Consider the following 27,079-nt stretch of genomic DNA (forward strand, 5'->3'; position numbering starts at 1 on the left):
TCATTGTACTGTAAGCTTCACAAAGTTACCAGTATTTTCTGTTGGATTAATTCTTTGAGCAATTTTAGTTTTTATTTTGTATATGCTGCATGTTATTTTATATATATATATATATATATATATATATATATATATATGTTTGTATTAATTTTATTACATAATTCCCTTGGATTTTCTCAAGCTCACTGCCTCCCAGCACATACAGGCATACAAAAGGGGTAAATATCTACTGAACAATTTACTAAAAAGAGTGGAAAGTGATTGAGATAAAGTTAAACGTTGAGAAAATGGCATGAAACAAGTAAGAAAGTAAATGCCTCACTATTTGTGCTGTTGAATTCAGGAACGTTCAACTTTTGTAATGGTCCATTAAACCGTATGTTAATTTTCAGTTATACTTTTGGTCTCGAGTACTTTCAGTTCTTCTGGAATGTTTTTGTGACTGTTTTGAGCCATATAAAAGTGAAGCCTTTGTATTAGAGCTCTACATTATACAATTCATAATCATAATGACATGCTCATTATGGAGTTCTTAGCATGAGCTGTTTACTTGGCTAAGCAACATGCTAGTATAAACTATACTGTCTAGAGAATAGTAAAGGAATTATTTAAAGTGTGATTTGGGAGCTGGGGAACTCCTTAAAGTCACTGACTGCTTTGGGAGATAATCAAAGGCCTCTGCAGAGTGTGGAAAACTAATACTAAAGCCTGGATGTTTTTACTCAGCTCGAAACTGTTCTTTCCCCTCGGCACAGCATCAGTCCCTACGCTTAGATACTCATGGCCTCTCCAGCCTTTCCCAAAGCTGTAGGGAAATACACTGCGCTTGGCCCTGTGTGCTTCCTTGTTGATGCATCTTGAAGATGCCACAGTCCAGATTGTATCTCTGCCGCTAAAACTTCTCCAACCCAACCAACACTGATGTTTTCTGTCTGCCAACTGATAGATAACACTCTTCATCTGTTATTTTGTCAAACGTATATGCACTTAATACATTATTCCCTTGAAATCCCTGCTGCATCTGCTTTCTTGGCAACCTCCTTGGGTGCCTGTTTATTCTGTTCCTTCAGTTTTGGTCCCCACCTCTTTACTGTAATCCAATCTACAGATTCTTCTGTAATTCACTCTTCTTAAACCCACTTTTGTTCTTCGTATTTGTGAATACAATTACTCACCGGACATTCCAGCTTAGAACATCCTGCCAGATCTCTTACCTCTCCTCCTGTCTCTTAGTTTTCCTCGGATTGTCTGCCCAGGCTCATGGGTTTATAACCATAAGTAACACGTAGCAGGTTTGTCTCATATTAATTGAGATGAAATATGATTAAAAATTCACTTCCTTGGTCTCACCAGTCACACTGAAGGACTTCACAGTCTCATGTGACAGCACAAGTGTAGGGCGTCCCCATCATTAGGTCCTTGGGGCAGTTCTACACTGAGTCTTCCTTGGCTCTTTGTCCTTTCATTGAAGTTGCAGTGGCCAGTAGCAGTTACTAAGTGCCCCACACTCAGTGCCTGGACTTCCGGTTCTAGTCACCTGCAGACTCCGACAACTGCCACCGAAACACCAACTTTCTACTCCAAGTCATAAGTTCACAACAAACACCATGCTAACAAGGACGTTTCCTAGTTAGTCATTGTGCAGGAAAAGAAACCTTAATTTAAACTGCTGAGATTTTAAGGTTTTTCCTAAGGCTTTCCATTTATCTGCTTATCTTGTTTTGTTTAATTGGCTTTCTAAATAGCCCTTTCAAAGAAGGTGGACTAAAATACTGGAAAATAAAGTGGATGGTTTGAATTAACATATCTTAAAATGATTTTGTGTATACCATTTTATTCACTGAAAGTATTGATGTAATTCTGTAGTTCTAGACACTAGGGAGGCTGAGGCAGGGGGTTCACAAGCTCAAAACCTGCTTGAGTTCCAGATTTCAAGACCAGCCTGACTAGTTTATTTTCAAAATGGAAAGGGGAAGGATGGGTAGGGCATATCTTAGTAGTAGAGTGCTTGCAGAGCACACGCAAGGCCTCAGTAGGCTTCATCTTCAACAGTGCTAGAGAAAAAATCCTGACAGGAAGCAGAAAGCATTTGTGTTGAGTAATGTGATCATAGTTGTTTCAGTCCCGTGTTTGCTGATGACTTCTTCTGTAAAGTGACATCCGCTTCAGTGATGTAAATGCTTTAGTACAACTGTAGTGCATCTGCCTAGTTGTACAACTGAAAAGAACACTATTGGGAAATGTCTTCAAAGTCACTTTTCAAAGTGACCTCAAAGTGCCTCCTGCTAGCTTGGTCTCTTTCTTTATAAATCTAAAGAGTTCCTTTAGTCTTTTAAAACCGAGCTTCTGACTCTGACTTTGTGATTGCTGTATTGGATGTGTGTGTTCTCAGGAAAGATAACATTTTACACAAATTCTTATTTTAAGCTCCTGGGAGCCAATGGAAATGCAAACATCAATTCAAAACTTCGTCTTCAGCTCTACTACCCACCTACTAAGCCTCGATCCCAGTCAAATGTTGTTGAGATTTTTGAATGGTGGTCCAAGTGTCCAAGAAATCGTTATCCATCAACATTGTACGTAACCGTACGGGGACTGAAAGTTCCAGACTGTGTAAGTTAATAGTATATATATAAATGTATCTCTTCTATTATTAAAACTAAGGTTGACCTAAGGTATTTTCCATATTTAAAATCTAAGCTCTCAGAATTATTTTAACAGATTTTTGTAACAGAAAGATGCCTGCAAAGACTATGCGTTAAGTCTATAACAATTGAATGAAGCTTAGATGAACTTTTAAGTTTTAAGAAGTAGACTTCACTGTTAAAACTGTTTTGGCATAATTTTGTATTTTGTAGTTAAAAATAAATGGATGAAAAGTGGGTACTGGGAAACATTTTCTTCTAAAGGGTAATAAATAAACTGTTTTAGGCTTTGCAGCCAGGCGTCACAACTACTCAGCCTTGTAGTGTGATAGTAGCTGTAGCGACACGTAGACATAAAGAACACCTTAATGTGTTCCAGGACATCTTTATTTACATTAACTAGTAGTGAGCCAAAGCAGACATGGCCTCTACTTGCTGATCTTCATTTACATATTTTACACTAGAGACATTCAAATAACCAGCAAATAACATTTCTACTGCTATTGTCTACAGATGAACATTTTTAGTGTTCTCATTCTAAATGATCCTAAGATTGAAAAGCTTATGCTGTTGTCTTTTTTTTATATTAATCTTTCAGGTGAGTTGTATGTTCTATAGCTAGTTTTATATGCTCTGAGCACACAATTGACTTGCATTGGTCTAAATAAAATCCATCAGAGGGTAGATTTTTTTTAATTTTAGATTTTTTTTATGATATCAGTTTTGTGATTGTTTTTAAGCCAGCAATATCATGTTATATCAGAAGCATGGTACTAGGTGGGTGTTTATGAAGAAGCAGACCCAAGGGAACAGGGCTATAAAAAGATGTTTTATGCATCTGAATGTGGTACAAGCCTGTAATCCCAGCACATAGGGAGTGGAATATGGAATGCAAAGCCCACTTCAAATACATAGCATGTTTGAGGTAGCCTGAGCTACTTGAGACCCTGTCTGAAAGACTAAAACAAATACTGTAATAAGAATAATGAAGTAAAGCCATTTTTACTATTGGACTGTACTAATTTTTATACAAACTTTCAAAGCTTTGTGATTATAGGAGAATAGTTCAAATAGCTTTTATTTCACTTGGAGTAATATACAACTGAAAAATTTTTTTTCTGACTTGTGTTTCAAAAAGGGTTCCATACCATTTGTCTCAGTATTTTAATTTTATGAAGTCTTGTTTGTTTGTTTGTTTTTATTCAAGACAGGGTTTCACTGTGTAGCTCTGGCTGTCCTAGAACTCACTTTGTAGACCAGGGTGACCTCAAACTCACAGAGATCCACCTGCCTCTGCCTCCCAAATGCTGGGATTAAAGGTGTGCACCACCACACTGGGCTCTGTCTCAGTACTTTAAAAGCAATTATATGTTAAGAATAAGAAACAACTTGTTGACAGTCTTCATGACCTCCACAGGATCCTCCATGGAGGAAGGAGTGAACCGATTCCTACAGCTTGACCTCCACAAGGGCACCATAGCTTGTGTGTGTTTGTGCACGCTTAACATGTGAACATGATGTCCATTTTCTCATTTTTCCACACATGTGTAGATAAAGCCATCTTACCGCTCTATGATGGCTCTTCAGGAGGAAAAAGGTACACCAGTGTATTGTGAGCGGCACCGTGAGACAAGTTCAGTAGACACAGAACCTGGACTAGAGGATTCAAAGGAAGTGGTAAAGTGGAAACGTCTGCCTGGTCAGGTGAGCTGCTTAAAGATGCTTGCATTTGTTCATTTTCCCACTGCTGTGACAAAAGAGTTGAGAAAAGCCGCTGAAGGAAGGAAAGGTGTACTTGGCTCAAACTTCCTTCAGCTTGGCTTGACCATCTGAATGATCTTTACTAGCTATATGTAGTTAAGATTTACTGTCAGCCGATAATAACTGTTCATGGGGCTCTTGTAATGGGTCTGTCTAAGGACATTTGTAGTGAGGTACAGCGTTCATGATAGACAGGAAGGACCCAGTGTGTACTGACTTCATCCTCTTGAGTAACTCGGGAACTAGGCCTTCTCATCTTTACACTCAAAGGAAGCGCTTTACAGCTTGGTGTATTGGAATTGGCTGGCAGCACTGCTTTTTATGCCTGGCGTCACTATTAGTGAGCATAATGATCACTTGAACACAAGCCCCGCAATATCATGACAGTCAGTCTGACAGCTAGTCAACCGCTAAGTCCTAATGGCCAGTAAAATATATAACTCTGCTATAATGAGCAAAGAGATAATTCATATTCAGGGTAGGGTGGGGGATGGCAGAATTCCAACACACTGTTTTGAATGGCACACATTTAAACTTATAAATCACTTGTTTCTGGAGTTCCCCACATAATATTTTCAGAGCACAGTGACCACAAATAACTGAAGGTTCAGAAAGCAGAACCACAGGTAAGTCAGAGACAGCGACAGTGGAGGGGTATTCTAGGAGAGGCCGACCAAGAATGGCCATCCATAAATCCGGAATTTAAACCAGGACATCTGTGGCATTTGTAGTTTTCAGATGTTTCTGACCTTAGGAAAAGTGACTGCTGTCATGGAATAAGAAGGTGAAAAACATTTTTTCTGTGTCTATATAAAAGCAGTAATTTAGCAATGATAGTGCTGGTGCATTAGATACTTATTTTTTCTTTGTGTTTTAGATTAATTAAGTGTTAATTAGACATAAATTTATTTTATAGAAAACCAATTCTGTACTCAAAAATTTATATTCTGTAGTTTTTCATCATTTTATGTACACGTTTCTTTTCCTATGTGTTTTAATAAAAGAATTTTAGGGGGAAAGTATGGTAATGGAAATTATCAGGTCATTTTATTTTAATATTTTCTAATTAATATAGTTTTAATATATTCTTTTTAGGCTTGTCGTATCCCAAACAAACACCTCTTCTCACTAAATGCTGGAGAACGAGGGTGTTTCTGTCTTGATTTCTCCCACAATGGAAGGATATTAGCAACAGCCTGTGCCAGCCGAGATGGATATCCGATCATACGTGAGAATAATGCTACCTATTTAACATAATTATATTCTGTGTGGTCAATACTGGCTTTTTAGATTAACTGAAAATCTTAATTTAAGAAATCCCTAATAAATTAATCAGATTTCTTCAAATAAAGGGACAGTTATTATATAATACCTATTCAGAATGAGAGTGATCGAATGAAAGATGTTATTTTTAACACACTGGTGGATTTTTGTAAACATTACCTATTTTAAATATACACATTTAGTACAAGACGGAATAATAAATCTCATGGGAAACTTTCAGTCCATTGTGATTTTGGTTGATAATTGTAATGATCTGAATCACGAAAATGCAGCTATTTGTCGTGTGCTGGAATTGGAGTAGGTCACCCTGCAGTACCTCAAAGATCCCATTGTGGTAAGAAGTCAGCAGAAAGGCCATGATGGTTTTTCTGTAGCTTTGGGAGATTTTAAAAGCAGGACTATGCTATTCTGGATTAGTAATTTGTTTTATCTCAGTAATGATGTTAACTCTCCTTGACTAGAAGAAGCCAGGTCTTCATGGGCATCTGTCCTGATTATTAGGCCACATTGGACTTAACCTAGCTTCACACAGTTCATGGTATTCATGAGATACATGTTCCAACATATTAATAGTAATTATCCTCTTTTGCATAATGAAAGGATTACTCGTGATTTGTATGCTTTAGATTTTTCTGTTAAATGTTATTCTGTGCTTAAATAATTATAAATTTATCTATTTATTATTTAAATCTCAAAAAATAAGAATCATGTCTCTGGCTTTGCACTGTTTGATTATAGTATGTCTGACTGAGAATTCACCCAGCTTACTCAATGCAGATTAATGTCTTTCATAAAGTTTGGAAGTATTCATTCATTATTCCTCCCTTTCTCTTTCTTCTCTGAGGACTGCACCTTCCCTGTCTTTGTAGACTTAGTGTTAGCCATTGGATCTCCGACACTCACTCACTCTTCTTCATCCTCTTTCTGTCCTTAAACTGGACAGACTCAGGTGACCTGTCATCCAGTTAGTGACTCCTCTGTCAGTTCAGGTCTGTTGTTGGCCGTTCTCCTCATTCTTTCTCTCAGTGACCAAGCTTTCCAGCTCTCACACTTCTGTTGCTCTCCTCCTTGGCATTTCTGTTTGTTCACTGATGCTTTCTTTTTTGGTGAGGAGTCATTCTTAGCTTTAATCCTTTAGGTTTTCTTTAAGTCTTTGACCATACTTGATAGTGATTGGTTTAAAGATCTTGTTAAGAAAGATCAGATCTGGGCTTCCTCAGTTTTTGTGCAGACAGTGTCTGCTAACTGTGTTTTCTTCCTGTGTAGCTATACTTTCCTGAGTGTTTGCCTTTTGCTATGTCATAACTTTATGTTGAAAACGGGGTCTGTGAGTAATGTAGTGCAGTAGAGCTCTGTTTCCGTTAATCTCTCATCAGCCACCTAAGATTTGTTACTGCCTCTGGTTGTGCAGTGAGTGAGTCTCCTGGACGGATTCTGCAAAGAGTTTATTCTCTGCTGTGTCATCAACCCTTTGCAGACTGTACCCAGTCAGCTAGTTGGCGCTGATACTTGGCATGGGTCTGAGCTGCTCTTTACCAGGGAGCACTATTCTGGGATATTCTTCCAGTGCTTCAGCACACAATTGAAAAGTCCCCGAGCCTTCCTTCCTGTTTGTGCTGAGCTGCTTCAGGTCACCCACACACGATAAAGTCTTCCAGGTTCTTCTGGGTTGTGCACGTAGCCTTTACATCCATGTGTGGGGAACCCTGATTCTCAGCAATATTGTGAAGCTGTCCATAGTTCTCCATAGCCATCCCATTCCAGCTTCTGCTTGTTTTGAGATTTTGTGTTCTTTAGTGAGCTGCTGCTTATGCCCAGCTGGTAGCCCTCTTAAACAGCCATGGCACTAATGGGGCTACGGATTGTTTCAGCGTGCACACTCGAGTCAGATGTTTATAGGAAGCCTGTACAGAGCCATGGTAAATAAGCCTTGGGTCCTATTTTGGATATGGCAGGTCATCAAATAGGAAGGAGGCTTTGGAATTGGAGTTTTTAGGGCGCTTCATATCTCTTCTACATCACTGAGTGGCTTCTAGGCTTCTGGTGTTCATTGTTTTTAAGGTTGCTTTAGTGTAAAGGAAAGAGGAACTAGATAGTTGTGACAACACAAAGCTCAATGTTCTTACTGAGGTTCAGCCGTTTTCTCAGGTAAGTGCTCCTCCAGCGCTCCCAAGCCTTGCAGGGTTAATTCTGAGTTCTGTAACACCTTTTGAGAACTCTTGCCAGTCTTCTTCCTTCTACAGATTTCCCAAAGTCCTGATCTTGCTCCCTCATTTCTGAACTGGTTAGTAGTCCGAAGGGTGGTTGATTTCACCACTAGGTGGCAGTAGAGGCTTGGACGCTGTTCTGTATTAAGTGCTCAGTTTCAGTTTTCTTGAGTATCCGCCCTAATAATAAATGTCTTGCTTTGTCTGTTCAACTCATTCGCTGTTAATTCCATTATTTTTCTCTATCATTTTACTATTAGAATTTCTTTCTGACAATGCAATAGTTTACATTTCTCATTACATCCAAAAATTTTTGGAATTTCATTGATTTTTGAGAAAAGTAATACCTTATTCATGAAACCTTAAGTTATAAAGTATTTAAAGTGAATTTCAATGTAAATGTTATTTACTTTTTACTAATACATTGATTATCAAAAGTTCTTTGGGGGTTCTAGCAATATGAGTAATTGATAGCATATTAAAGAATATTATCAAAATTTAACTTATATAAAATTTCTTGTAAACTCTTGGGATTAAAGCAATTGTCAAAATTTAATATATATAAAACTTTATATAAACTCTTGAGATCATATGAAAACAGTTCTTGAGTATATTTTGAAATTGTGTTAATATTACAAATATTTTTTACTTTAATTTTACAGATAGTGCTTAACTTTTTCTAAATTATCTTAAATTGTGTATTTATATTTTTGTTGAATTAAAGATCTCCTAGACATTTAACTTCTAAATATTTTTGTTAGTCTATGAAATTCCTTCTGGACGTTTCATGAGAGAACTGTGTGGCCATCTCAATATTATTTACGACCTGGACTGGTCGAAAGATGATCGCTTTCTCGTCACTTCATCATCTGATGGCACGGCCAGGTTAGTAAACATTACAGAAGCACTTACTGTGTGTGTTGTTTAGAGCTAAGAGAATATCAAGAGACGGCTGTGCCTCTCACCACCATAGCTGAACATCATGCATACTGACCAATTAAACAGCAGGAAAACTTGACAGCAGTTCTCTTGACTGTCTTTTATTTGTGTAATGTATATCATGTCTGGCCCTTGCTGTTTTAAAATGATTATATGTAAGCTGCTAATTAATATCTTACAAGAAGTGTTTGAGATTTGTCCTATCCTGTAACTGAGGATTCTGTCTTCATTGTAGGGTAGGATCCATTGGTGTTCAGTAGGTAGGCATAAACCAAGTAGATGACTCAGTTAAGCACCTTACAGCTTCATAGGTTGTTAAATATTTGCATTTTCATGAAGTCAGTCTTAAGTTATCCCCTTTCAATTTAATATGTATCACAATACAATGTTTTATCTATTGTCTGGTTCTTTAAATTCTTTTCGCAGCCTTACTTGTAGCCCAGGCTGACCTCAAATGTGCAGTCTTTCTTTGTTTGCCTCCTACGTGCAGGGATTACAGGCATGGCTATCATGCCTGACGCAATAAAATATTTTAAAAGCTAATTTTTAAACTTTATTTACATCTTATAGCTGCTTGTTTAACCTTGTATATTCATGATCTAAAAATACAAGGTTTCCAAGATTCTTTATCTGTGTGATTTAGATTAGGTAGACACACGCTCTCCACAGCCTGGGGGGAACTGTTACTGCAATCATTCTGAGACCCACGCTAACTTTAGTCTCATTTGCTTTCTCTGCTGCCTCCTGTTATTACTTAATAAGCCATGTGATTTCCAGTGCCCAGGCTCCTTCTCCTGCTGACCTTGATCACCTTCCCTTTCTATGTAAAATGACTGTTGATCAGTATGTCACCACTGTTTAGTTTATATTTAAGGAAGAAGAGTGGTAACTAATGACAATTTACTTCCCTCTATTCATCTGGGGAACTTACTACTCCCTTAACTATACTAAAGGTATTGGCTTCCTCTTTCAGCACAGCCATTCTCTCTGAAGGTAGGTAATAATAGTAGAGAGGAGGTCTTAGTTTGCTGAGACGTGACAAAGGGTTTGAGTTGTAAGTCGCCTGAGCTCTCATCCCTGCTGAGTCATCGTTCAGGTTTTCGGTTCCTTTTTCTCATCCCCCGGCAGCAGGTCCAGACATCAGATGAATCAGTTTCCCCATCTTCCATCTTTCACTTGCCGACTTCAGGTTATGATGACATTTCACTGGATATGTGGATTGTCTCCATAATGTCTGGAAATGGACCCATCTCTCTTAATGAAGCAGTATGGGCATGGACTCCTTAATCAATTAAGATCCAACCCAGAGTGCTGGTGCAGTAGTTCATCAGGTAGACAACTAGGCTGAAAACCCAAGATATGTGGGACTCACATAGTGGAAGGACACAGCCAACACATGCAGATTGTCCCCTTACCTCCACATGTGTGCAGTGGCACGTGCATACCCCCTCCACACACACACACACACACACATGCACACACAATGTAATTTTAAAACTTTTAAACCAACTAAGATTTCACCATGGGTATCCTTATATAAGAGATCCTTCATTATGTTTTCCTCTAAGCAGCTTTAAAATTGACATGAGTTTGAACTCTATAGATCATAAAGAGTCTTGTGAAGGCGGAGTGGAGAGAAAAGCCTTCTAGCAAGGACTAAACTGGCAAAGGGCCTTTGAAAGAGGTGGGAGAGTGTCAGTAATGAAGACGTGCCAGCTGAAGGAAGTTAGCAGGTCAGCAGTGCTCACCTGGGCAGATGTGGATCTGCCGCCTCTGACTCCTGCACTGTGCTCCTGAAATCATGTTCAGTGTTCTCACTGGTTCTTCCCAGGTGACTCTTTTGACCTGCTCACTCCTTGCCATGTGGCTTTAGCTTATTTTCTCCTATACTTGCTTCTAGAATAATCTGTTTTTCTCAAGTCAGCAGCTTCTAATACAAACAGAAAGACAAAACCACGTGTGATAGCTCTGCACTAGGCCCGTGTCCCCAGTTACGTACCATTTCACACACGTGTGATAGCTCTGCACTAGGCCCGTGTCCCCAGTCACGTACCATTTCACACACGTGTGATAGCTCTGCACTAGGCTCCTGTGTCCCCAGTCACGTACCATTTCACACACGTGTGATAGCTCTGCACTAGGCTCCTGTGTCCCCAGTCACGTACCATTTCACACACGTGTGATAGCTCTGCACTAGGCCCGTGTCCCCAGTCACGTACCATTTCACACACATGTGATAGCTCTGCACTAAGCTCCTGTGTCCCCAGTCATGTACCATTTTACACATACTGTTTTAAGTGTATTTTTTAGTATGTACTTTTTCTTTCCTGTCTAAAGATATTTTTTGCATTTTAATCTACTCTTTAATAATTTATATCTCCTTGTTCTTTATGAATCATTAATACATTTACATAATACATCTTACAAACCATTAATACATTTCTTTTGATGTTAGAGTCTACCCTGACATAAAAAATGAACTAACAAGTTCAATTTTTTTCACAAAAAAAGCTTCATTAAAATATATATATATATATATAAATGAGTTATTTTGAATGTCTTCATTTCATTCTGTTAGGTATAGTAGGTCAAATAATAACACTAAGCTTTATTAGCAATCAGCTGAGGATTTTACCTTTTAGCTATCATAATATTCCTTTCAAATTAGCAGTTTTGTTATTTTTGTGTCCATTCTATCTCATGTAACATATGTTCATTGAAATTTGCTTTTTTCAAAAAACTGTTTTGGCAATGACATGTGTGCTTTATTTTCACTTGAGAACATTCTTTCATCCCTTCACTGTTATTTTATTCTTTTAGTACTTAACATATATTTTAATCAGCTGCTGAGAAAACTCAAAATGTCTCTGTAGAATAGCTGACTGTATTTTTTCTTTTATTTGTAATTTTGTACTTATGTCTTAGGCAGCAATTTAAAAATCAAGTGTAAATCCTAATACAAATATATTCTTTTTATTCCAATAACTTAATCCATCATATAAAATACCCAGTGACTCATACTCATAGAGCTACTATACATTACTAGATTTCACCTGTTTTATACACGCACACACACATTTGGAAAAGAAGTGGGGTGGTAAGCATAAAGGTAGTGCTTACTGGATGTGACCTTGTTCTCTGTCAAAATGCCATAACTGTTTCAATCAAATAGAGTAGGGCATGGACTAGTTGGTAAATTGCTTACATACAAGCACAAGGACCTGAGTTCACATCCCCAGGACCCGTACACCATAGCCAGGCACAGCAGCACACATCTGTGATAACAGAAGACAGAAGGATCCCTGGAGTTTTCTGGACAGCCTGCCTAGCCAATCAGTGAGCATCTGTCTCAAAAAGTAGAGTTGAGAAGTGATTGAAGAAGACATCACTGTCAAGCTGTGGACCTACCTGTGTCACATGGGCGCACACACATATACATTGAAAAATAAATCACTAATTATGATGTTTAAGATCTATATATATATATATATATATATATATATATATATATATATATATTATTTAGACTTTGAAATACAAATTTAAAAGTTACTGGGCTCACTAATTCTCTTGGCCTCTACTAGGAATCATTTTCAGAAGCAGTACATATATACAACCTAATGGAAAAATCATTAAAAGTTTCTTCCTATCTTTTAAAAGTATTTATTCATGTATTTATGTATGCATTTATTTAATTATTATGTGTTTGAGTGCTTTACCTGAGTGTGTATGTGCACCACATGCAGGCCAGGTGCCTGCAGAGGTCAGAAGAGTGTCTTAGATCCCTGAGAACTGGAAGTACAGATGGTTATGAGCCACCATGTGGGCTCTGAGAACCTAACTTGGGACTTGGGTCTTCTGCAAGAGCAACCAGTACTCTTTTTTTTTTTTTTTCGAGACAGGGTTTCTCTGTGTAGCTTTGCACCTTTCCTGTATCTCACTCTGTAGCCCAGGCTGGCCTCGAACTCACAGAGATCTGCCTGCCTCTGCCTCTCGAGTGCTGGGATTAAAGGCGTGTGCCACCACCGCCCGACTGCAACCAGTACCCTTAACCTCTGAGCTATCTCTTCAGTCCTCTTCCCTACTTTATGCATATTATGTTAAACAATGTTTTACCAGCTATTCAGTGTATATTTACACAATGTCAAAACTATGTCCAATCCATAGCAGATTATGTCCAAGTGCAAATACGTTTTTAATTTTCTAATATAGGTTATAGTTATGGATAAAAAATATTTCATGAGAAATGGCTTTGTAAAAAAAAGTGAGATAATCCAATATGTGATCATTATCATATTATAAATATTAATTTACATTAGTTTACCATTGTTTGGCATTTGCTTACCTAAGTTTTATTGGCTATATTCTTCTAAAGACAGTTAAAGAAAGTTTTGAATTTGATAAACAGTCTGTTGCTGTTTATCCTTCTCCAGGGTTTGGAAGAATGAGATAAACAGTACAAGTACATTCCGAGTCTTACCTCATCCTTCTTTCGTCTACACGGCCAAGTTCCATCCAGCTACACGAGAGCTGGTGGCCACAGGATGCTACGATTCTATGATAAGGATCTGGAAAATTGATATGAGAGAAAATGCTCCCGTATTAGTCCGCCAGCTTGATGTTCACAAGAGTTTTGTCAACTCTATCTGTTTTGATGATGAAGGTTTGTTGCAGAATATGCTCTAAGTCACGGATAGTTACTTGAAGAGATTGTTTTCTTTCACTAATAATTGATGCTTGAGAGAGACTTGTGTTAACATTTGTGAGTATTTACAGTTATGTTTAGTTTTAAGTAACAGGATAGGCATTGAAGGTATTCTATTTATAACTTTAAACTTACTAAGTTCCTAATATTTATATTCAGTTACCTTTTTTTCTAAAAACCCTTCATGTACCACATTTTGTAAATATATTTATTTGTGTTGGTGATTATTATTCTTAGTAATTGCCTTTTAGAACCTTTTAAGTTATGTGGTACAAAATAAAAGAGGTAGGAGAAATCCCAAAAGAGTGTTATAAATATATGTGCTAAATATATCAACAGGATTTTTTTAAACACATAAAGAATGGAATTTACGAATAATTGAAGGTTCTCAGCATTTGAATAGTATAAATGACATTTTAAAATTACAACATATAAGTTTTTATTGAATTTATTGGAAAGAATAAAGAAATACATCATCTCTTCAATTGTCATTTTTATATTATTTCAGAGATTATAGTTATCTAAAACAATATTCAGAGAAAAATAATAATACTGCAGTATACTCAGTTCAACTTTAGAGATTCTAATAAATTAAGGACAATTTTTATTTTTGCTTACATTCTAATACATAGCAGTATTCACCAGTTCAAACTATTTTTAAAGTATTAAATTCACAGTGCTAAACAGCCATATTTGTTAGCAATGATGGTAATGCATGACCATGATGTTAAACCTGTTTTCTGAGTCCCATTCAATCTTTAAGGACTGATGTTAACACTTTTTTATGATTTTATTAATTCTCTGATCATTTTAAATTTAATGGTCACTAAGATTATGTTAACAGTATATATTAGAACAGGTATTTTTCTAGGACTATAAAAGATTACATAGGCTAATAATGATAAATATGAATACACGTTGGGCAATTCAAATAATTTAGAATATGAGTACATGAGTGCTATACGTGTAGATCACATTGCTTGTTTCTTTTTGTATTTAGATTCAGATAAATGACAAAGAGAAATGCTATCAAAATGCTTTTTAAAAGTGAAGAATTTTCTTTAGATAATTGGGATTGTACTGCATTTTACTTTTTAACTTTTAAACTGAAAAGCCTTTCATTGGCAATTCAGTGCTTTGACTGTTGGTCTGGGTTATGGCTTCCCCCAACTTCATACCGTTTTCTAACTTCTGCGATATTCTTAAGTGAGTAATTTGCTGTTGTTAATAGGTCATCACATGTATTCAGGAGACTGCATCGGGGTGATTGTTGTTTGGGACACTTATGTGAAAGTGAACGATTTACAACACTCAGTGCGCCACTGGACAATCAATAAGGTACAGACCCACATTTCATACCTTGAGATTTCATGAAGGAAATTGAGGCAAATCAGCCATGTATTGACTTACATGGTAGTAACAGTATTAAAAACCTTAAAACAGGTGTCTTAAACCCAGACAGCTGTTTTCCTTGAAAATCCACATGTTGGCATTATTTGAAACAGTCACAACTAAAAAGGTAGGAAATGAGCCGCTATGTCTTTTCAGTGGTGCACATGGCTACCTGGAGATTGACTTCAGACTCAGCTGTGCTCTGCCAGCAGTACGGGGAGTGCTCATGTACACTCACTCATCTGCCCCCTAAAGATGGAGTGGCTGTGTGCAGCTAGCCTCTATAGACTCCAAAACAAGGGCATTTTAGTTTGACCATGGATATGGTACAGAAAAACTTGGAGGAAGGAAATCACTAGCTGGCTCCAATCTGCCCCTGGTTTCTCAGATTTGTACCCGACACTGTTCCACATTTATTTGGATTTTGCCCTTTTGCATCTCTTCTAGTTGCTCAGCTCTCCTTCAGCTTCTCCATCTTGTGTTTGTTATAGTTTACTCACTAAATTTCCCATCTGTGGTGTTGGTATTTGGCTGTTTTCTGTAACATTAAGAAAGTTGATAGATGCTAGAGTTGGACAGCAGCAGGGGTTCAGGCACTCATCTTGAGGCAGCTGTGGTGTGCCTGTCTGCCACTGCTGGTGTTAGTCCCTCGGAAAGCCTCTAGGTGAGAAATCCAAAGCTCAAGTGAGAAGAAGGCTGATTCAGAATTGTGCCCTGGGTTAAGGGACTTTCCTTAGACTCTTCGGACTTTAACCAAGGTTATCTGGGGAGTCAGCTCTGCTCAGCCTGGTACCAGCCCTGCTGACACCTAAGTTATTTTGCATCTGCAGCTCTTTTTTCTTCCTGTGGCAATACCAAGAAAGATCTTTGGCAATCACTTTTTTAATTTTTGTTCTGTACATTGAAGGTTGTAGTACCATTATGAGAGTACACATAGTTAGTAAAATTGTTACTATAGTGAATCAAATTAACATAACCATCATGTTCCATTGCCCTTTCAGTTGTTTTGTGACAAGAGAAGCTAAAATCTGTACGTTTTGCATGATTCAGTACAATATCATCGCAGGTAGACTTCATAGTGCATACTAAATAACCAGAGTTGTTCACCATCCAGTGTGTCCTCACCTAAAGCTTCCTGCTTCTCCATAACTCAGTTTTTTATGTATTTGACTTTTTTTTTAGATTTGTCATATAATTGAGACTTCAGTATTTGCAATATTTTTCACATGGTGTCTGACTTACTTATCATGTCGTCCAGGCTCATCCTTGTTGTGGCAAATGAAAATTTTCTTGTTTTGTGAGGATGAATAATACTGGAGAGGAGAGAAAATAGATGGGGGATGGATGGATGGATGGATGGATGGATGGATGGACGGACGGATGGATTTCCTTAATGCTTAATGATGTTGAACATCTGTTCATGTATTTTCAGCCATTTTTGTGTTCTTTGTGGAGATATGTCTGTTTAATTTTGTTGCCCATTTTTCATCCAAGTTACTAGTTTTCCTGGTACTGAGTTTATGTGTTAAAGGATTAATCTTCCCAGGTAGATGATTTACAAATTATTTTCCAAGTGTGTATGCTATAGTCCATTGTGCTGTTGCTTAGTCTGTAGTCCACCTGCCTTTTGGTTTCATGGAGTCCCATTTACTTACACTTTTGTGGCCTACGTTTTGTATTGACCTCCCCCAACCCCTCCCCCACCAAATATGGCCAAGGCCAATGCCCAGAAGCTTTCCCCTCTGTTGCTAACAGCTTTATAGTCTCTGGTCTTCCCTATACATGTTTTATTCACTGTATGTTGATTTTATTGTGTGTAAGGGTAGTTCTTGTGCAAGGCTCAGGCAGATTGGTTCTTCAGTCTGGGTACCCCACATGACCTTGTGAGTTGGGTATCTTCACTAGCTGCTACAAGTAACTGGAAGGAAGGGAGGAAGGAAGATGGTGGAGTCAAAGCCTTCCCCAAATGATTCCAATCTAAGTCATGTGATGCAAACATTATGTTTGCAGCATGCCTTCTTAAGGCAGGTGGAAGTTGATGAGCAAAGAGTCTGAATCTCACGCAAACTTCCAAGTCAGTTTTGAAGTTATAAAATAGTGACATGTTTCTTACATGACATGAACAGGAAAGACAACATGAGAAGATGTATGTGAAGTACTTTTGTTAGGACTGACGATACTTTGAGAAAGTGGACAATATGTAAAACATGTAATTAAATGTGGCACTATATAACACAAATAATACAGTTTGTCTTTTTTATTTTTAAATCTAAATTGAAGTTGCTAAAAATCCTTGTTGCTAATAACTTTAAAATATTCAGTGTAGTAGAAGTGAATTTTGGTTCATTTTTTCTTTTGTTTTGTTGAGAAATGCTCTTACGTTGTAGCCCATGGCAACTGGTTATAGGCCTCTAACTCATGGCAGTCCTGCTTCAGTCTCCCAAGTGCTGGTATTATATGGGTAAGGTACTATTATCAGCTGAAAATGACATTTTAAAATTAATTCTGTCCTTTGTAAACAGACACTTGAGTAGCAATAGTTTGACCTTTTCTTTATTCTTTTTGGCACCATTTTAGGAAATTAAGGAAACTGAATTTAGGGGAGTTCCAATAAGTCATTTGGAGGTTCATCCCAATGGAAAACGTCTGTTAATCCACACCAAAGACAGTACACTGAGGATCATGGATCTGCGGATGTAAGTGTTTTAGTAGTAACAGGATAAGTACTGCAGTTGGTTCCTTTATGGAAAGAAACCATTTTCATGGAGGGGGAATCCAAGAACTACATTAAATGTTTTCCAACAATAGACCATTCCTTAAGATATATTTAGGCGATGACATAAGTCCATTGAAGTAATAATGCAGTCTGTGTTATCTGACACACTGTGAGCACTGAGAACAGTGTCAGCTCTGGCTCTAACTGAAAAAGTCTAGATAGCATTTATTATATTTACTTCTCATTGTTATTAGAATTCAGCAGAGGAAAGAAGAAATGTGTCACACAAATTAGAAAGGAACATGAAAATAACTTGTTGATAGAGCCTTCATCACAGAATGCCTGCCATATCATAGCCTCTCAAATTAGTTACTAATGCAAATTCAGTATTCACAAAGGCCATTGCTCTCCCACTAGTCTTTTATTGGTTGAGATAGGTTATATTTGCACTTTTTTGCTTATTTATAGACTAGCAGCCAGGAAATTCGTCGGTGCCGCAAATTATCGGGAAAAGATCCATAGTACCTTCACACCATGTGGGACTTTTCTCTTTTCTGGGAGTGAGGACGGAATAGTGTATGTTTGGAACCCAGAGACAGGTAAGTATTTATTGATCTTAAAAAATCTTTTAGGGAATGGGGATAGAAAGTCCAAAGTATGTGAAAACTATGGTTTTGGGTATTTTCAAGAAAAATCTGACTTCGTGTTTTAAATCTGACTTGGGTGTTTTAAAATCGGGTAGCGTGTTAGGTTTCTCGTCACTGTAACAAATCCCTGACAAGAAGCAATGGGAGGATGGAGTGGTGTGTTTTTAGCTTCCAGTTCCAGGGAGAGGAGTGTCAGGGCAAGGAAAACATAATGGCAGGAGGCCGCTGATGACATTGGCACGTTGGAAGCAGGGTTGGGGCTGAGAAAATTGTTCAGTAAATAAAATAAGTGTTTGCCATGGAAGTGCGGGCATGTGAGTTTGAATCCCCAGAAACCATGTAAACCCAGAAGCAGTGACTCCTACCTGCATTCTGGCATTCCTATGCCAAAATGGGAGGCAGAGTCCTAGCCTCTGAAGAGGCAAGCAAAAGACCCTCTCTCAGATAAGGTATAAGGTGGGGACACACACACACATACAGAGAGACAGAGAGACAGAGAGAGAGAGAAGCTGACTAGGGAACAGGAAATAGGGCTACTAGAAAACTCCAAGGCCCACCCTCAGTGACCCCCCTCCTCCCACTCCATGAAGGCTTCACATCCTAAAGGTTTCAGAACCTTCAGAAATAGTACCAGCAGGGGGACAAGTAGTCAAGTATTCAAACACATGCACCCACTGGGGACATTCATATCAGACCACAACAGATAGCTTTTGGTTAAAGTCAGCAGTATTCTGAATATATATTATATTTGTTCGTGATTGCTTTAATATCATTGTAAATTTAAAATTTCACATTATAAATTGAGATTTATTCTTTCTGTACCTATAAGATAGTGAAGATGCTTGAAAAGTATTTTATGAATACTGTAATACAAAATACAAAACTCTGTAAGTTGAATTGTAACTCGGTAGATACATGGTTCAACATTGACCATGTAGTTTGATTAGTAACAAGAACATTTCCGTGAACATTTCTGGTACCTTTTGACTCTGGCTGATTTTCTAGATCTCAATAACTTCTGTTTGTGGCATCTTCTAGCTCTAACCATAGACCTTTTAAGCAGTTAGCACCTCAGCCTGTAGGAGAAAAATTAAAACAGAAAAATTGAGCCCCTGCCAATTCGGCCCTGCCTAGGGAATGTCTTCAGTTACAGAGTTTTATAATCCCTCCCCGGTTTGGCCAAATTCTTGGTTACTCACAATTTTCACACTTTTCTCAGGTCTCGGTCATACATACCTGTTTCCAGCAAAACACTTCCTGTGTGTTTTGTTCCCCAAAACATTGAAGAGGTTGGGTTAAAACACAGAAAGAGGCCGGGCGGTGGCGGCGCACGCCTTTAATCCCAGCACTCGGGAGGCAGAGCCAGGCGGATCTCTGTGAGTTCGAGGCCAGCCTGGGCTACCAAGTGAGTTCCAGGAGAGGCGCAAAGCTACACAGAGAAACCCTGTCTCGAAAAACCAAAAAAACAAAAACAAAACAAAACAAAAAAAAAACACAGAAAGAAGCCCATAAAATACAAAATAGAGATAATTGTTCATCACAAAGGTACTCAATCCCTAGGAGTATTTGAGGTGTTCATGTAAATAATGTGAGCCTCATGCTATAAGTATTTTCAGGCAAGGTACCTGAATAGTCTCAGAATGAGAAATGTGTGACATAGTACAAGTTGTTGCATTTCTTTTTTCATTAGGAGAACAAGTAGCAATGTATTCGGACCTGCCCTTCAAGTCAACTATTCGAGACATATCCTACCATCCATTTGAAAATATGGTTGCATTTTGTGCATTTGGGCAGAGTGAGCCAGTTCTCCTTTATGTTTATGATTTCCATGGTAAGTCCACTGCTTGATGCAAATGAAGTAATGTTTGCATTTATAATGGACCACAAATCTTGAGCACTAGAAAATTTATTAATAATTCTTACAATTAGCATAGTCTCTTTGAATATAGTATATAAAAGAGCCAAAAAGATGACATAGGTTATTATAAGGATTATTTGGATTTATGTTGCTTTTTAAATATTTATTTTCTCTTCTGAAATTAAGATTTTGCTTTTCTAATTTTACAATATTTCTCAAAGATATTTTATAAGCTTTATATATTATTTTAAAAATGAAGTTTTTATTATTCTCTTTGCTTAAATTTGACTATGATACAACATCATTCAGTATTTTGATAAGCTAGAGTTTTATATATATATATACACAATAGTTAAATATATTTAAGTATACAATTGCATTGTGATATTAATATAAAACTATAAACATACTTTAATAAAAATATCAAAAGATAACTTTCTTAATACATGTTGAATTATCTAATGCTATGATACATTAGACAATTGAGCTGTTATAAACCTGAAGGTTTTGTTCATGGTGCAGATTATATTATACATTTCCCAATAAATTATCTTAAAAATGAATGCAGAAAATGAAGGTTTATCTTAATGATCCTTATAGAGAAGTAATGATTCTTCAATTCATACTCAAATTTATGAATTGCTGTACCTAGTGATAGAATTGTCAGGCAATGAATACCATTTAGGTTTCCTAGCAACTGTTAGCAAAAATGCTGCTGCCCTATTACAGAGAAGGGCAAATGGGTTTCTCAGGTCACCCAGTGTCCAAAGCTGATGTCTCATTCTAACAAGTATCCTGAAACAGTTATTTACCGTGTTCTAGTGTCCCATAGACAAAAAGAATTACACCGAATTCCTGTATAATTGGAACCACTGTCCAGGAGAGGAGAGCACAGTTATTGCCTCAGACTCTTAGGAGATTTCACAACCGTCTTCATTCAGTTTATAATTTATTTTTTAGACTTTTGAAATTCTCACTGCAAAGATTAGTTAAGTTCCGCTGTTTTGGCTTCAAGTAGCTTCCCTCTCTTCACTGCTAGGAGGTTCCTTTCCTCAGAAAGAAGGAGGTGCCTAGCTGGACAGTAACATGGATCTCAGGTTCCTCCTCTGCCCACTTCAGCGACCTTAGCTGCAGCCTCCTGCCTTTCTGACCCTCCATTCCTTCATCTCTTGAAAGGTATTTCTAGGAACAGCGCCTGCCCTACCAAAGGGAGCTCTAAGGACACTAGGATACAGTGGCTGTCAAGGTGCCCTGGAAAATGATAAGCACTCTAGTAGAAGAAAGCAAAATTAATATTTGTGTTTATGCTCATCTACCGGTAGCTAAGTAACTTTACAGGAATTTATGCTTTAGCATGCCAGTAAGCATCTCTTTGTGGAATGGAATTGGAAAAGATGGTCTTCCTCCCCTTTACTCTGTTAGTCAGCTTTTCTAACCCTCATGCCATGCCAGGCCAGCTGTATTACAGCAAGAAATACAGAAGGTTAAAAGCATGTAATGTCTACATTGTCTTAGAGTGCAGGAGGAAGGGTTGGAAAGGTGAGCATCTCAGAAATGATGATATCTGAAGAACAGCACATGAAATTGTTTACTTCATGCAACATATTTTAAACAGTTTTTGGTACAATACACCTTTACAAAGAAAATTAAGCTCAAAATGTTTCAACACATTTTCCAAACTCTTTGTTGCCTATTTTTAAAAAGGGGAAGCTGAGGAAGAAGTTAAATAACCCCAAGCCATCTAAGACTTGGCACTGTTCTTTTGAATGGTATAGATGCAACAGAAATGAGAGTTACTTCAGTCTCTGAAGTGTTTACTTAGTGAATACAGGCTGCAATCAGTAGTTCAGATAATCTACAGTGTTCATTAAAATTTTTAATGTTTAATCTATTACAGTTTTGCCCAATACTTTATTTTTCAACACAGATATTTTGCTCAAACATATATTTTCTGAGAAGGAAGTTCACATGTGGTTTTCCTAAGTCCCAATGACATGAGGTTCAAACAAAGAGAACAGCTAAGTTCTTTAAAATAGCTTCTGAAATCTTCAAGGAAAAAGAAGCAAGTTCATTTTTTTTTGTAAGTTAAATAAGCTACAAATGAGACCACAGTGGTAGCTAAATGTATCATCCATCTTTCAGTTCTAGCAGGATCTGTGAAGTGGCAGTGAGCATCTTTCCCTCTTAAGCATATGTTCAGCTTGTGGTCTTTTGAGTCTTTCATTCTACTGACTTTTTGCTCTTTTTTGGGTAAGAAATATGATTTTTACTTTCAGAAGGCAGTCTTATTTGCCTGTTGTTGAAAGGGTTAATCATCTAGTAATACAAAGTTTAGTCACAGAGTACCACAAGTAATGTACATTGAGGATTCCCATAACAAAGTGCTGGGCAGAGAAACGGTTTCTGCTGAATTAACTTTATGAAGCCAGACTTCAGCAATAAATGTTTTGTTATTAAACAGTGTTTGTCTACTTTGTCTCTATGATGTTGCTATACATTTAAGAATAATTACAGCGCTATGTTTTAAACACTTTGTGTGTGTATTTAAATTTTTCACTAGGTTTTATGACATAAATATTGTTGTTTTCACATTTTTACAGGGTATGGGAGTTGAATCAATGTAGACTGATCTTGAAATCTATACTCTTATTTGCCCACTAAATTTATCTATAAGCAAATGACCTCATATGTTAGCTTTTGAATAATAAAACGTTTCTATATCATATTAGTTTCTCTATGGAACGTGTAGTTTCTATGGTATTTTATACCTTGTAGGAAGCAAAAATGTAGGCTTGTTCGTTTGTGTATTACCAGTACCTAGCCTGGATACTGACATATACTAACTGTTTATGTAGTTTTCTAAGTAGGGTCGAGTCTCTGACAAGCTCTTAATATTGCTAACGCCAGGTAATGAGCCTGAGTTCTCACTAGGTGGCAGTGTCTCCTCTGAAGGACTGTTAATACTGGCTTTCTGTGGCAATAGGGACCTTTTGAAACTCCTGTTATGTGCCAAGCTGCAGAGATGAGCATAAAACCAGGCATCAGACTCAGATTTTTCTTCTCACTGCTAACTCTTCATTCCTTTTTCATAGTTGATTAACGTACTGGAAAAACTTTAGTCAAACTAAAAGGCCGTATCTAAAATTGATAGGATTTTAGAAGTAGAATTCATATTCATCAGTGAGCTGCATTGTCATTGTGGTAGCTTTATTTGTCACACTGTGGAATGCTATGCCATAGTTCAGGATATACACACCTTTACATTCATAAAATTTTGTTATAGTTGAACATCGGCACATGCCTGAAATTCCAGTACTTGGCAGATAGAGACAGGAGAGTTATGATTTCTAGGTCATCCTCAGGTATGAAGAGCATTCAAGACTAGCCTGTGCTAGAAGAGACCCCATCTCTCAAGTTGATAATTACCTATAGTGTTTATAAAGTACTGTGTTTAACATAGTTCCTATGCAGCACATGTTTGCATCGAGGATCAATTTTTTTTTTTTACTTTTTTTTATTAAGAAAATGTTTTCATTCTTTTTACCCACCAATCAAAGATCCTTCTCTTTCCTCCTCCCATCCCCCCTAGCCTTCCCCCTAACCCACCCCTCACTCCCCCCCCACAAGAAGGCAAGGCCTCCCATGGGGAGGCACATCCAGTAGAGGCAAGTCCAAGCCCTTCCCCCTGCTTCAAGGCTGCACAAGGTGTCCCATCATAGGTAGTGGGTTCCAAAAAGCCTGCTCATGCACCAGGGATGGATTCTGATTCTACTGCCGGGGGTGGGGGGGCAAGCAGATCAAGCTACACAATTGTCTCGCCATGCAGAGGGCCTAGTCCATTCCCATGCAGGATCCATAGCTGATGATCCAACTTTCATGAGTTCCCACTCATTTGGTTTGGTCATCCCTACAGGTTTCCTCATCATGATCCTGATGCACTTGCTCATAGACTCCCTTGTTGGGAGATATCATGGGGATGGAGAGAAACCCTTTGCTAGGAAAATTGCCAGGAATCCCCAAGGATAACCCCAGCTTGTACTACTAGAAATAGTGGAGAGGGTGCCTGAACTGAACTGGCTTGCCCCAGTGATCAGATCAGTGAATACCCTAACAGTCATCACAGAGCTTTTCTCCAGTGACTAACGGAGGCAGATGCAGAGATCCACAGCCAGACACCAGGCAGAGCTCCAGGAGTCCAGTAGGAGAGAGAGAAGAGAATTAAAATTCTTACACAATAAAATTATTTCTTAAATTTTATAAAAATATAGAAAGGCATCATTAGTAAATTTGATGTCATGTACTTTCTTATGGAATACTTCCAAAATCCTTGAAAAATATTGTCACCATTTTGCAGATAATGAAACTCAGGTACCAGAAGAATGAAGTCAATTTCCTAAGGTCACATAGGTCTTGGTAAATCTGCCATTTGGTTCTTGGCTGTCTGTTCAATGTCTTCACATTAAGATAATATCTAGGTGATAGGAATTTAATATCCACAGCTAATGTATCATTTAATGTTTTTAATATATGATTCAAAATCAGGCTCAGATATTATAATTCTCATGTTTTCATGAAAATTTACCATAACAGATTGTACTGATTGTAGGATGGGATTTTAAATATGGATTTTTAGTCTAGTAGAAAAAAATAAAATTAAAGTTGCCACATTTTAAGGCCTAATGAAGCTGCTTTATTGTATTCTGAAGTATTTATTATTTCTCATATAATAGATTCTTGGCTTTTAAAGCCAATAACATTCAGTGACTAAGGAAATGTAAATAGTTTTACCTTAAGCGTAAATAAGGACTATGAAATTTTCCTCTGGGCCTTTTTTATGCTTAAATGGGTGCTTTATAAAGCACACCAAAAAGGAATGCTGTGACCCAAAGCTGAGAGCATGTGGCCAGGATGTCCACAGCAGGAGGTGAGACTGGGCCACTCGACAAAATGCTGCTGTCACTTTGTTCAACCCTCAGGAAATAATTTCAATTTATGTATGCATCTTCTTTTTAAGCTGTGAAATAAAACTAATACACGCTTAATTTTACCTCTCTATTTTATCAAAGGAGACGGTGAAACTCTAAAGTAAGGCGTGGAGCCTAGGTATGAGCAAAGTTCATGAACCAGGCTCTGGTAGGAAATGCTAGTGGTTTTTCTGTAGCGAAGCATGTTGCACACTTTCAGCTGAGCAGTACAGTGTGGGATAGGAGGAAAACAGGGAGGGGGCACCACTTTGCAGGGCATTGTAGACAGCCTGTGGGGATAAGCTCTAAAGCATTTCAGTGTCTAGAACACTCTTTAAAGTAAGTACAGATGCCACCTACATGTTCTTGACCCCTTGCCCATGCCTCTGCCATGCTCCTTTTTTATATATAAAATGTTAACCGTGCTCCATAGAAATAAATACCCATAGGGTATTTGGGGGTTTGTCATTTTACTCCATTTACAATGTTTTAATACATTGTTAAATATATCTTAATACTTTGAAAAAGTTAAGGTCATATTTAGTCAGTGCCTTTTGCTGTTCTTACCAGTTTAAAAAAAAATCTTCTTTGAAAGAGAAAAGGTGATAGATATTTAGCATATCATAATACTTAGGAAATACGGTTTAATGAAAAGTATAAGAGAAAAGGTAGTTAAATCCTGTTAACTTATTAAGATGCCAGGACATGTGCTTCTTGGACATCCTTGTGACTGCTTCTCACTCGGGTTAAATGAAACTGTGGTTGGCAAATACAAACTCTCAGAAAATCTAGGAAGTTAGAATGCGAGGCTGTTGTTAGATGCAGCTTTACTTGCAACAAGAAAATAACTAAAGGTTGGCAGCCCAGTTTTCAAAGCTAAGAAGGCAGAGCTCCTCAAACTGGATGTCCGTTTGTTGACTTCCAGCCCTGAAACCTATCCATTCCAGAGGCAGGCTTCCAAATGCTGGCCTGTGGGACCCTTGTCTGTAGTCTTTTTCTGCAGCTTTACATTTGCTCATTTTTAAAGCTATCTTTGGATAATTGAAGGTGAAGTAAATGTTCTTGCTACTCTGGAAATAAGTACAAAATACAAAAAAAAAAAAAAAACCTGGAATGCGCAAAAAAATCCTCAGGGGGTGGCAGCTCTTACATTTAAAGACAGAGAATTGGTACTGAGGAATACCTGTCATTGACATTTGCTATGGTCAGCAGACCTCCTCCAGGGCCCCGTCCTCTGGAACTCATCCAGCATGGTCTGCAGAGAATGCTAGGTATTAGCTGACTCATCTCTTTAGTTTACATAGATGAGGTTGTATGTGGATATTAAAATCTGTATTTTTTACAGGTGCTGTATCTCATAGATGATTTTTTACTTTAAAAAGCCCAATGTTTTATGCTCATCAAATATATATATTATTCTAGCACATGGTGTGGTCCCTCATGCCTTTAATCCCAGCACCTAAGAGGCAGAGGCAGGCAAATTTATGTGAGGTTCAGGCCCACCTGGTCTACAATCCAAGTTCCAGGACAGCCAAGGCTACTATAGAGAGACCTTTTTTCAAACACACACACACACACACACACACACACACACACACTTTTAAAACTATTTTGTATTTTTGTGGTGATAACTTTCTTTCTGCACTTGATTTTAGTGATGATATTCCATTTTATCTCTCTCACACACACCAACACACATATATCAGTAATTTATTTAAATAATTTATGCAGTAACTGTGGTATATGTTTAAGTGCATATCTATCTTATCTGTTCTGTTCTTAGGGAAAATTGTCTTGAAATACATTAGTCAGTTAGACAGGAAAAAAGACATCGTATTTTTATTTGCATTTTAATACCGCTTTCTTCTTTGCTAGCTGTTGGCTACATAGTTCTTGTTTGGTAATCATCCCTAGTTCTTTGTTTTCCTCTCGGATTATTCATTTAAAGTGGGTTTTTGTGG

General features: G+C 37.6%; 1 protein-coding gene across 4 annotated transcripts in view; it reads left to right on the forward strand.

Annotated features, from left to right (window-relative positions):
- Ahi1 (Abelson helper integration site 1) overlaps positions 1-27,079 on the forward strand; it is a 148,055-nt gene that overhangs the window by 28,498 nt on the left and 92,478 nt on the right. For all 4 annotated transcript variants that reach the window (XR_008221238.1, XM_052751154.1, XM_052751153.1 and 1 more), the window contains exons 7-15: positions 2,428-2,613; positions 4,197-4,349; positions 5,502-5,634; positions 8,659-8,782; positions 13,270-13,499; positions 14,773-14,879; positions 17,511-17,629; positions 18,118-18,248; positions 19,987-20,127. Coding sequence is in view for 3 of the 4 variants with exons in the window: in XM_052751154.1 (XP_052607114.1) it covers positions 2,428-2,613; positions 4,197-4,349; positions 5,502-5,634; positions 8,659-8,782; positions 13,270-13,499; positions 14,773-14,879; positions 17,511-17,629; positions 18,118-18,248; positions 19,987-20,127 (1,324 nt within the window). In the remaining variant the exon portion in view is untranslated. The remainder of the gene's footprint in view (positions 1-2,427; positions 2,614-4,196; positions 4,350-5,501; positions 5,635-8,658; positions 8,783-13,269; positions 13,500-14,772; positions 14,880-17,510; positions 17,630-18,117; positions 18,249-19,986; positions 20,128-27,079) is intronic.

Source organism: Peromyscus californicus, unplaced genomic scaffold, assembly GCF_007827085.1.
Source record: "Peromyscus californicus insignis strain IS unplaced genomic scaffold, ASM782708v3 Scaffold_22__1_contigs__length_63687245, whole genome shotgun sequence".
Taxonomy (NCBI): domain Eukaryota; kingdom Metazoa; phylum Chordata; class Mammalia; order Rodentia; family Cricetidae; genus Peromyscus; species Peromyscus californicus.